At 36.7% G+C, this 12,783-nt stretch overlaps 3 protein-coding genes across 3 annotated transcripts; 1 reads left to right on the top strand and 2 right to left on the bottom strand.

Annotated features, from left to right (window-relative positions):
* The first annotated feature begins 1,343 nt into the window (after positions 1 to 1,343).
* On the top strand, positions 1,344 to 5,288 carry LOC143538751 (uncharacterized). The gene is made up of 10 exons (XM_077032233.1): positions 1,344 to 1,479; positions 1,675 to 1,807; positions 2,558 to 2,680; positions 2,779 to 3,084; positions 3,389 to 3,732; positions 3,807 to 3,906; positions 4,237 to 4,290; positions 4,391 to 4,477; positions 4,617 to 4,745; positions 4,910 to 5,288. Exons 1-10 carry the CDS (start codon positions 1,406 to 1,408, stop codon positions 5,231 to 5,233), a joined length of 1,674 nt encoding a protein of 557 aa, XP_076888348.1. The 5' UTR covers positions 1,344 to 1,405; the 3' UTR covers positions 5,234 to 5,288.
* A 119-nt stretch (positions 5,289 to 5,407) lies between these two features.
* LOC143538750 (protein LYK5-like) lies at positions 5,408 to 6,854 on the bottom strand. Its single transcript, XM_077032232.1, has one exon. It carries the CDS (start codon positions 6,251 to 6,253, stop codon positions 5,411 to 5,413), a length of 843 nt encoding a protein of 280 aa, XP_076888347.1. The 5' UTR covers positions 6,254 to 6,854; the 3' UTR covers positions 5,408 to 5,410.
* A 2,346-nt stretch (positions 6,855 to 9,200) lies between these two features.
* On the bottom strand, positions 9,201 to 11,677 carry LOC143538749 (uncharacterized protein At1g76660-like). The gene is made up of 3 exons (XM_077032231.1): positions 11,544 to 11,677; positions 9,895 to 10,852; positions 9,201 to 9,545 (listed from the first exon to the last, which is right to left on the bottom strand). Exons 1-3 carry the CDS (start codon positions 11,598 to 11,600, stop codon positions 9,409 to 9,411), a joined length of 1,152 nt encoding a protein of 383 aa, XP_076888346.1. The 5' UTR covers positions 11,601 to 11,677; the 3' UTR covers positions 9,201 to 9,408.
* Positions 11,678 to 12,783: the final 1,106 nt, after the last annotated feature.

Raw genomic sequence — 12,783 nt, 5'->3', positions numbered from 1 at the left:
TGTATAATCAACCTGTAGAATATAAGCTAATCCAAACACTTAAAAAAAGTTTATCAAATTATATAAAATAAGCTATAAGCTTCAAAAAGATATAAACATAAGCATAAAAATATAAGCTAGGCCAAACACCCCCTAAATTGAAGAGTCCAAGTCACTTTATTTTACTGTAGCTGCCAGACTATGGATTAAACATGGGTCTTACAAATGGACACCCCACACCTACCAATACGCCCCGGGCTATACGGGAGCCTAAATGCCATGTATATGATTATACGGGGTCTATACATCACGTATAGCTTTATACGGGGCATATTAGTTGTTTTTTTTAACAAAAGAGGGCAGTGTCTCTTGAAAACCCTTTTAAATATATTCATACTAACTTAGGCTATGTGTAGTGGAGTGGCTACAAAATGAGACGTTTTATGTCATGTGACGCCTAGTCAGCAAATTGTGAGTTTTTGTTTTAGAGGTGTAGTGTTGTAAACAATACACACACACATATGTATATACCACACACACAAAAATATAATAATAATAATCAAACAATAACAGGTGACAAAAAAACACCCCCCCCCCCTAATCGCCCCATTTATCGCATGTGGGCGATGTTCAACCAAAAAATCGCCCCATTTTTTGGGCATTTGTCGTCCACTACATGTGGCCTAAAGAGTTTAACTTGATTTTCTAAAAAACCATATCATCGGCTAGGGGTGCACAAACCGGTTTTGAAACTGAAAACCGGTGTGGGTTAAAACCGGTTCGGTATGGTCAACAAAAGTCAAAATCAGTTTATGATCAGTTTCGATTTGGGTTGAAACCGGTTTCTCACCATGTTACGATCGATTTCGGTTCGGGTTTGACCGGTTCTTGCTGGTTTCGGTTTGGTTAACCGGTTTGGAACCGGTTTTCATGGAGAAAATTATAAATCGGTTCTAAACCGACTGTTTAAATTGGTTTCAAATTGGTTTCTACATATTCGGTTTCAAACCGGTTTATTTTCAGTTTGATTTTTGAGTCAGATCGGTTAACCGATTTATTTGCCCACCTCTGTCACCGGCTACACAGTGACATGTTTTAATTGATCTTAAACAACTAACATCCTTTAATTTTACCCCCACAAATCTCTCATGATATTACACACCTACTCTGTATTTATAATATGATCAAGACACCTTTGTGGGTACCCCTTAAATATATTAATTTGTCTTCTTTTCAAACCACCCTTTGCCCTAATTTACAGGACACCCTTCTTCTCATTCATAAATGCCACTTCTTCAATTTCCAACATCATTCTTTTCATTTCTCATTATAAAGCAACTTCTGGCCTTCTTCTGTTTTTAATATCACACTCTCAAATGCAGTTATTAATATTAATCATCTTAAACTGTCGGTGACTCATTATAACATGCTTAAAGCTGCTACCTGTGATTCCACTCCACCTATTTCACCTCTTTCATCACGCCACTCAAGCTTCCAAGGGTAAAGTTTTGATTTTATTGCTGTTTGCATATGGGTTCATCTTGGTTTCTTGAAATTGTTTGTTAATTTGGTTGTATGGTGATTCTTGGAATAATAATATTGAGTAAAGTTTTGATTTTTATTGCAGTTTGCGTATGGGTTCATGTTGGTTTCTTGAAATTGTTTGTTAATTTGATTATATGGTGATTCTTGCAGGTGTTCTTGGAATAATAATAATAATAATAATAATATTAATAATAGTGGGAAGATTAGTAAAGATGATGATAATGATGGTGTGTTAAATATGGGCCATATGACACCTAGAGCTTCTTCATATAATTTAAACCCTGTGAGTTTTTTTTTTTTTTTCATAATATGGTCAAGATTGATGATATTTTGACCTTTGTTTAACAAGATTAAGACAACACATATGGCTTTGTTTAAAAATTGTCTTTTTAGGAAAGGTTTTTTGTTTGTTACCAAAATGATAAAGGAACATTCAATATTAATACAGAGGGTATGCGAATCTTTGTGTCTGGTATGATATTGACAATTGGAGCAAATAAGATGTAACTTGAAATCTTTCCAGTATGAAGATGTTATAATCTTCTTGAGATGCCCAATATCCCAAATAGGATTTGATACAATCTTTATTTGATATTTGACCATTTTGTTGTTACAAATTACAATAATTTTGTATTGTTGTTCATAAAGATTGTTTCTTTATGATAAGCTTCATGGTTATTAATTAGTAGCTTTGGTTTCTTGAATTTACAATGAGTTCTAGAAACATTGAAAATTTGAAGTTTGACTTCATATCTTTGACCCATGAAGTAAAATTGTCCATTTAGGACATGGTTTGTTTGTTTGTTTCCCATATGATAAAGGACCAGTCAACAGTGACAAAGTATGAGAATATTTGTGTTTTGTAATGATATTGACATGGGGGCAAATAAGATGTAACTTGAAATCAAAATCCCACATAGAAATTGATGCAAATGTTATCATTTGACCATTATGTTGTTCATATATGTTTTGCTTTCTGCATATTAGAAGCAACTTTTGTTCATATAAGTTTGACTTCATATGTTTGACACAGGATGTAAAATTTGTGAAAATATATCTTGATCAATCCTCGGTCTGGTCAGAGTCAGAGATGACACCGACACCATGTTCTAGTTCATTTTCTTCAAATGCTTCAAATGGGACACCAAATTCAAAGGTTAAATTTATTTCCCACAATCGTAAACTAATATGTTCATCGTAAGTAACAATCTAGAACTATTTATAATCATTTTTTTTTGGTGATTTTGTGTACAGTCATCAATGGAATTGGTTAAAGAAATTACATCTCTTGAAAAGGAAATATTTCAGCTGGAACGGTATCTACTTTCGCTATACCGGACGGCCTTTCAAGAGCAAGTTAATCAAGTACAAATAAAAAAGTCATCTTCAGAATATAAGATAGAATCACAACTAAAAACTGTTGCTGATCAGTCTATCTTTAAAGTCAACTCTGATGCTTGGTTAAGTGGTTACCATGGTCAACTTTCAACACGTAGTGAGGGAGTTACGGGTTCAAATCATCAAATTAATTCTGCGGTCCCAAAGTCATCATCTAGAAAAGTGAGTATTCATTGATCATTAGAAGTCACAATTTCGATCAATTTACTTATAAAAGGTTGATTTTTTGTAAAATAGATTTGATTTTTAATTGAAAGGTTTAATTTTTAAATAGAAAGTTTGAGTTTTTTTTATAAAGATTTGGTTTTTATAAAAAAAAAGGTTTGATTAAAGTGCTATGTTTATGCATAAAACACAATTGTACATTTTTTATAATCATATTTGACTCAAAGCATTACAAGAAACAACCCGACCCATTGCTTAACGTTTCTGACCCGTCCATTTTTTTCATAATGGATTATTTCAGGAGAGAAAAATGGGCCGTTGCAGTCTCGGGGAACACTTTGGAACTTGTACTGAAAACGCAGTTCTTGACGGGCCCGATAGACTTTCTGAAGACATAATAAAATGTATCTCTTTGATCTACTGCAAACTTGGAGACCAAAATCAAACTCAATCAAGACCATTAATTCCTTCAACGGGTACAAATTGTAGAAATCTTTCTGATACATGGAGTCCTTATTGCAATGAGGAACAACACGAGAGTTTAAAAAATGAAAGACGTGCGGATTATGAAATGATTGAAGTGTTGAAAATAAATGTGGATGATGATGGTTTTAATTATGCTTCAAGGATGCTAAAAAAATATAGGTAGTTTATTAAATTGCTATAATTTTATTCTTTCTTTATTCTTTTTTAACATTTTTAAGTTTTTATCGATGTAGAGCATTGGTAAAGAAACTCGAAAGTGTTGACCCGGGGAAAATGAAGCGGGAACAAAAGCTTGCGTTTTGGATCAACATTCATAATGCTTTGATCATGCATGTAAGTCTTTCATTTGTTTATATTCTTCTCACTTTATACGCTTTTTGTGTTTAAACGCCTAAAAAATACCCTTCCAGAAAGGTGTTATTTTTGTAATCGTGAGAACCTGTTAGGGAAAACTCACGGGACCCACGAAATCCGGATTGGATACTTACTATTTTACCACTCCATGTAGGTTAATGTGTATTTTGGCCATGTGTTATCTTTAACATGAAACTTTCTAAAAATAGAAAGGTTGCAATGTTTATAGGACACATTAAAAAGGGAAAAAAGTTATTATTGGTTTATTTTGCACTTATTGAAGTACTGTTATGTGCTTGTTTCTTGCAGACTTATTTAGCATATGGAACACATAACACCACAAAAAGCAATTCAATTTTAAAGGTACAACATACAAGCTTTTTTATAAATAATATATGTTCATAGTATTCATTCGTTAACCCGCGTTAACTTTTTTTATTGGGATTATAATTTTGTTTTTCAGGCGACTTATAACATCGGGGGACAATCCATCAATGCATATATTATACAGATATCTATATTAGGAATCAAATCACACTTTAGAGCACCGGTTAGTCTCTTATCTTTGTTTACTCGTCTATAATATCATTCATTTGTTCGTTTTGACCATTATTCTCGTGTGGGTCTCACGAGATGATTTTTACGAATGAAACTTTTATGGTATTTTAACTAACATAGCATAGATGCAGTGGCTGCAGTCATTGTTATCTCCGGGAAGAAAGATGAAGACGGAGCCAAGTAAACATATTTATGCCATCGAATACCCGGAGCCACTTGTCCATTTTGCCCTTTCTTTAGGATCGTTTTCAGACCCTGCAGTACGCAAATATTTATATTTTCTAATATTTTTTTATATTTTAATTCGTAGACCTGTTAAGGATATATCATAACACATTTGACCTCTTTATAATTAAACGAGTTGAACGTGCCACATTCAAAATTTATTGAATTTGGATTAATAAGTTGTAATTTTGTCACATAGGTTCGGGTCTACAACGCGAAGACCATTTTTCAGGATCTGAGGCTTACTAAAGACGAGTTTATACGATCAACGGTTTATATAAACAAAGATTCAAGAATATACCTACCCAAAATCTTATATTTTTTTGCGAAAGATATGGCAATGAGTATGGCAAGCCTTTTGGAATTAGTCAACGCATGTTTACCAGAAAGTCAACAGAAGTTAATGAAAACAAGCATCAAAGGTAAACCCGAAAAATGCGTGTACTGGTTGTCACAAAGTTGTATATTTCGGTACTCGATTCATCGAGAGACAGTTGAAGCCAGACTCTCAGTTGATTTTTAATTCTTTTTTTTTGTGCATTTGTGAATCTTGAATAATTTTTCTTATATGTTTTTAGTAAGTTTTTTAAAGCGTATATAATTTACTTAATTTGTTTCTTTTCCAGCTTGACATAAATTGAATAATTATGTAACTTGTTCACTGTTACATCATATTATTATCTTACCACTCAAAACATTATTATCTACCATGACTAAGAGACCTTGAGTGTTCAAGTTCATCAGAAGGATCCCAATTCAAAGAAGAAGACAATATCTTATCCAACACCCCAAACACCTCCGCCACCGAAGGCCGGTCGTTTAAATCCGCCGCCACACATTTACTCGCAATCTCCACCATCGAATACGCCAATTCCACCGGATACTCACCACGCAACCTCCCGTCCATAAACCCCGCCAACTTCTCCCTCACATTATCCTCACCCCGAACCACCTCCTTCACCATCTCCGACAGCTGCCCATCCGGCACCGCAACCTCATCCTTCCCATCATCATCTACCACTCGAGCCGCAGCTTCTTTTCCCGATAACAATTCGGATATCAAAACCCCTAAAGCAAACACATCCATTTTTGGCGTAATCAACCCGTTCTCGATATACTCGGGTGGCATGTACCCGAACGTCCCAACAACGTGTCGGGTCAACTGAAGGTCACCATTCTCACTACCTTCCACGCTTCGCGCCAGCCCGAAGTTGGTTATTTTCGCACGCATATTACCATCCAACAACACATTACTACTCTTCAAATTCTTATGTATATAAGGTGGAGTAATATAATTATGCATATAGTTCAAAGCATCAGCCATATCATGTGCAATCTGCACCCTTTGTTTCCACTCCAAAACCAAATCATACTTACTATTTTTATCAGTCACATGCAGCCAGTCACTAAGTGAACCATTGTCAGCAAACTCATAAACCAAATAAGTGTTGCCTTGATGTAAACAGAAACCAGACAGTCTAATAATATTGGAGTGGTTAATCTGTTTAAGAATATTAATCTCCCCTGACACGTCACCTTTCATTATTTTAACGGCGGCCGAGTCGCCGTTAAAAACCCCTCTATAAACCAATCCTTTTATCTTGTTTTCGTCGCTAAAGTCTCCGGTAGCGAGCCGTAAGTCCTCGTATTTGTAAACGGTTAAAGACCCAACTGCAATTCGAACTCCCTCTGACGAAATCGACCATGAATTACTCGCCGGCGGGTTTAAGTTACTCGCCGGAAAGTTTTTGACCGGAATTTGATTTTTCCGGCGACGTTGAATTTGCCGTTTTCGGAAGCAGTAAACGAGAACGACGGAAGTTGAAACAAGTAATAATAAACCGACGCCGATTCCGACGCCGGCGACGACCCACTTGCAGGAGGACCCGCCGGAGTTGGGTGGTGTGACCGGAATGACCGGCGGAGCTGGCGGTGGTGATGGGGTGGCTGAATTGTCGATTCGGGTGGGTGTGGTGGTGAGAGGGATTAATAACGGGGTGAATGGGAAGATTAATCTGGTAGACGAGAGCTCGTTGGCGTCGAAGATGCTTTGTGCGGTAACGCCGGTGAAAAGTCAGGCGATGTATTCTATTGTGTTGCCCCATGTTATAAGGAACGTAAGCAAAGACCTGAGTAAACGAGTAGTTTAGATTTATTGGTGTAAAATTGATTGGAGTAGCGTTTTTTAGAGTGTGAAACCGTAAATCGAAAAATCAAAATGATATAGAATAACCAAATTAAAGTCGACGTTTTACGTTTTTGGAAAACCGAACTTTTTGCTCGGTTCCAGTTTTGCGAGTAACTAAAACCAATCTAAACTTATATTTTTTTAATTTTTATTTAAATTTAGGTAATTTATAATTGTATAGTTTAACTCAATTATTTTAGTTGAAATGTATAATAATAAAAGTAGATTGAAGTAGCCTCATCTGTGTATGAAACCGAAAAAAATAATAAAAGGTAAACTGAAAGAACATAACCAAAACAAAACCTACGGTTTGTTCAATGCTTTCGTAAAAACTGAACTTTCAATTCGGCTTTAATTTTGAGAGTAAGTAAAACCCAACCGAATCTATATATTTATTATTTTAAAACCCAATGTACCCAGAAGACGAAACATGTCCGATCTGCCGTAAGGCTTGCCTGGATAAATTCGGAGAGCATGCGGTTCATTGCAAGGAGATGTCTGGGTTCAAATACCGACATGATTGGGTGCGGGACGTTCTTTGGGACATCTTAAGGCGAGCTGGGATATCAGCTAAAAAGAAAGCCCCCGTAAACTTCCTTACAGACCCCACGGAAGAGAGATCCACTCTACGACCGGCAGATTTGCTCGTCTTTGGTTGGGCCGGGGGAAAACACGCTTGTGTTGACCTCACAGGGATATCTCCTTTAGCTGGTTTGAGGGATAATGGGTTTGTAGCTGGGCAAGCAATGAAAAGGGTTGAAACGAAGAAGGTGGAGAAACATGCTAAAGCCTGCGAAGAGAACCAACATGTTTTTGTCCCTTTGGCTTTTGATACCTATGGCTCCTTGGCACCTGAAGCTATCCGGTTCCTAACCAGTGTCCAACGGATTGTGCATAGCAATGTGTCGACTCTAAAGGGGCAGGGGTATATCTTTAGCAGGTTAGAGTTTGCAATTCAGAAAGGGGTGGCGGCGCAGCTTGTTGCCCGCCTACCTGCTATGTTGATGTAATATCTATGTTTCTATATAATGAAAAATCATTAATATTAATATAAAAAAAATATTATATTTAATATATAGTTTAACTCGATTATCTAAATGTATAATAACTAATTAATTAATTGTTTTTGGTAAGGATAAATACCGAACTCAACTATATAACACAACTTTTTGGTTAAAATCACACGTATTTAACCGGTTCAAGGGTTGACTACGGCGGAGGTTTTGATTGGTGGCCGGGTGGGTTGTCGTGTTGGAAACGGACGTTAAATTGGAAAACTCAAACCACCCGGAAATTAAATGCTGGGTAAATAAACCGATTAACCGAACCGACCCGAAACTAAACCGATTTGGAACCGACTGTAACCGTAGATTTGGAATTGGGTTGTAGCAGACCCGGCTCCTAGAAAGCAAAATAAGTTTTGGGTCGAAGGCGAAATTTTTTGGGCCATAATTTAAAAAACGTATTTTGTTGGTTTAAACAGTTAAATTTTTTTATAGATTTACTTGGTTATAATTTGGGTTGTGTAAAAAAAAATTTTATACCCCTTTACCACTAGACCAAGCTAGCGGTCATGTTATTGAGTTTAAACATTAAATATACATATTGTTTTTAATAAAAATAAATATAATTTTTTTAAAAAAAAAATCGGGCCTAACGGGTGTTGGGCCTGTGGTCGTCGACCACCCCGCCACCCCTATGGCCGGCCCTGGGTTGTAGTTTTCTTCACCAAAACCGGTTCCAAACCGTTTAACCGAACTGAAACCGGGCAAAAAATGATCAAAACCCGAACCGAAACCGATCAAAATCCGGAACCGAAACCGATCGTAATCTGGCCAAGAAACCGGTTTTGAGTTTTGTTGACCAATCCAAACCGGTTTTGAGTTTGTAACCGGTTTGTGCACCTCTACCATACCCCAACAATTTGATGATTTTTTTGTTTGTGTTTGAACGTTTAGGTATACTGGGCTAGTCATGAACTTCATTGGGCATGGCCTCAGCGACATAAAAAGATGAATCTGTCATGCATCACTAGTTGCGAGTTATTGTAGCGTACAGACGAATTAGCCGACTCTAAGGCACCACGTGGGGGTGGGGCATTGAAAGATTGCTTTGTGACACGAAGCTCAGTTAAAAGTAATTAAAAAAGCTTGTTTGAAATCGGCTTATATAGTTTTCAAGCCAAGCGAGGATAAGTCATGTTAACATGCTTCATTTTACATAATTCAACCAAGTCATATCATTTAGCCAAACAAAATAACTATTTTTTACACAAAACAGGTCACACTCCCATCTCATTTGTATTACCAAATGGACAGTCACCAAACAGATAATAGTTACACTAGAAAATCAAGAGGGAAAAATCAACATAATAAACAACACAAGCATCAATAACTGGAGGAAATAAATATATAGCACATTAATACATTATACATACAAGAAACAACAACTATGCAATTCAATTCTCCTCTCTAATGTCATGCCCTGTTCGAGTTCGCTCTGCTCTCTCTCTAGCTTCTCCCTCTTCTATAATCGATTTCTGCATCCGAATTCGATTGATGATACTTCACATTTATTCTCGAACCCCCCATCTTCGAGAATATGTCCTCGTCATCGGTCAAACAATGGTCAACAGGCTGTTTCACATCTGAAATCACACCAACATGAAAATATATTATCAGACAAAGATTCTTGACATTCAAAGGAGGATTCTTGGGGGGGGGGGTCGGGTAACGAACCGAACAATGAACATGAAGGGACATGGCCGAGCCAAAAACTAGTTAAAAGTAATGTGAAAAAAAAACGTGTTGGGCCGAAAAGTTTTTAAAACTATACTAAGCTGTAACGGGCTGGAAATTTTAAATGAATGTAATAACGATCGTAAATGAATGTACTTTTACAAACGTAAACTAACGAACATAAATGACTGTAAACAAATGAACATAAACGAATTTAAACGTTCACGAACATAAAAATAATCATAAGATGTTATTCACCTTTTATCGCGTGACATGAACGTGACCCGCTCTTACTAGACTGAGTTTTCGGGCTTGACTCTTCATTCGCGACAAGGGTCAACCCGGTTTTGATCTCGGGCAGCTTATTGAGCCCGGATGACATAATGGAAAACGATTCATCCGCCACATCAGATATCTCTACATAATGAGGAGTTGAAACAATCTCATCAGCACTAAACCCGAATGACGCTCGATAAGCTTCCAATACCTCAATATCTTGTTTACAAACCTTACTCTGCCTACTTGGTACCCCGTTATCCGACTCTTTAGACACACTTAACCGCCCACCCGATTGAGGAAACGAAGACTGGTCATAATAATACTGCGCAAACGTCTCGGGACAAAAGAAATTAGCATCTTGAGGCGCCTTCGAATCATCGTTCGAAGCCCGTGAAACTGGCGACCGAAGTGTACTAGCCGGGCTGCCCGGGTACAAAGAATAAGACGGCGACATCTCATTCTTTTTATGCCCATTTCTAACTTTCAAACCGGGCGAAAGGAACTGCGCGTACGGGACCTCAGGGGAGCTAGGTGTGGTCAAATGTGCTAGCTCGGGCGGTGGTGTGAATGGGGCCGTGGACGGCTCGGTAGTAAACGTTGAGAACACAGGCGGTGAGACAAGTTGCGTCTCGTGGGCGTACGGCCCGGTGGCAAACATTGATGGGCTGCCGGGTGAGTTTGCGGATATGAAACAGTTTGGGGATTGGGCCGTGGACTGAATGGCGGAATTGGAAAAGGACGAAAAGGATGCGGGTGAGGATGGCGGGGCTAGTAACGACGGGTGGACCGAAGTTGTCGGGTTGGGTTGAGGCCCGGTTTGTTGGTTTGGTGTCGGGTGGGTTTCGGGTAAGCGGGTTGCGGGTACGACCCGTTTTCCACCTTTTTGTGACCGGAAACATGATAAGCTAGTTAAACAACCACCCCAATATCTTTTCCTCTGCATAACATAATTAAACATAAAATGTTTTAGTTTTGATTTTAATACTAATCTAAGACAATGTTACTCTCTACAAGCCTAGAACGTGTGTCGTCGAGACGAGTTTCTGTAACTCCGCCTAGCTACTAAGAATCGATCAAAGTCGGTCAACCTCAGTTAGAATCACATCTAGTCGGTGAACTTGGGCCGATTTTAACATAAAAAAAATAAAACGTAGTTCGTATTTCTATAATATTACGGAACAAATATAATTTTCTTAATTAATGATTAGCAATTTTTAGAATAATTTACTGTTTAAAAATGCAATTTTCTTATTGGTATTCACCTATTTTATTATGATTATTAGTAAACTTATGATATTTATTTATATTGATTTTCACTTATTTTATATTTGATATATATATATAATATTCAAAAATTAATTTTTTTCATTTACAATTTACGATGTACCCAAATCCCTAGTGAACCGCCTAAGACCAGCTAGCGACCTTAGCAACCTTGATCTAAGAACAGATCTAGCTATAATATTTTATAAATAAAATGAAGACCCAAATAAAATAATGTAGATCTGAAAGTGATCAACAGTAGTACTTAATTTAACTTATTACTCGTATAAGTTTATAACACACACACATACATACATATATACATACATACATACATACAATACAAGATCTGAACAAAATATTACCCGGGAAGAAGGTGGTTGATGGTGTTGGAGTAACAATCTATGTTGCTCGGTAGCCATTATGAGGCAATATGAAATAATTAACTAATCAATGAATATTCATATAAAACAACAATGGGTAAGAAGAAGGTGACAGAATAAAGAAAGATGGAAGGTGGTTTTGAATACTTCTATAAACCCAGTGAGTGAAGGGTTATGAGAAAATAGGAGTGATCAAAGAAAGATGGGACGCCATTGTTGTGCAGAGAGAAAGAAAGATGATAAATAAATAATAAACAAACAGGCTTTTGTTTTTATTTGCCTCAAAAGGAGATAGATCAAGACAATAACAGTGTTCGAGCGTGACCAGTTATCTTTAGTTTTTTGGTGGGAACAGAGGGTGTGTTTGGTAAATAGTTATTAGTTCTGGGGTTGTTTATGTGAATTACTAATCATTATTTCTGTTGTATTAACTTTATTAATCTAAATTATTATAATTTTAGTCACTACCGGCGGTCTTAACGAATGAGTTGGTTGTTGATGGTCTCATCATTTAACGTATTTGTTCACAACGGTCCGCGACTAAAAAAATTCTAACGTCACATGTCGTTAGGAAAACGTTTTTGACCGGAAAAGTCACGTTTTTTACAAGAAAACTCAACACCACCAACCGATTCCGACACTTGTTCCAATGTTCCGGATACTCAATAACTATTGAGGGCTTTTTACTAGAAAAGTGTTTATAAAGATTTAATAATGTTACAAAGATGTTTAGGACGAAATTATTAAGTTTTCTAGAAAAAATGTGAGTTTACCGACCAAAAATGTTTTTCCGACAACCTTCAACTAACGGCGTTAGAATTCTGTTAGTTGCACAGCGTTGGGAACAAATATGATAAAAGGTGAGATCGTTATCAGCCAATTCATTAGCTATATCCGCAGCGACCAAACAATAATAGTTGAGATTAATAAAAACAATACACCAGGTTTTTTTCTATCTTATATTAAATTAGCAAAGTTAGATGCACATTGCGCGGGAATTCGGACGATGTTGGTACGATACTAATCTTCGGTATAATAACCGAAAGAAAAAACCCAAAAATTAAAGTTTTTATTTGATTAAAAGAATATCGACACGTGTCTTACATTGATCGAAAACTATATAAATGAATATTAATAATAGTTTTGACAATACCGATAAAACATAAATTAATTTTATAGTTTTCTGCTTAAAATTGATAGTACATTCATTAAGATTACCCTA

This window comes from Bidens hawaiensis, unplaced genomic scaffold, assembly GCF_021521415.1.
Source record: "Bidens hawaiensis isolate Kalapana, Puna unplaced genomic scaffold, B.hawaiensis_p1.1 tig00011691_1, whole genome shotgun sequence".
Lineage (NCBI taxonomy): Eukaryota > Viridiplantae > Streptophyta > Magnoliopsida > Asterales > Asteraceae > Bidens > Bidens hawaiensis.
This window is presented reverse-complemented; position numbering and strand designations above follow the sequence as displayed.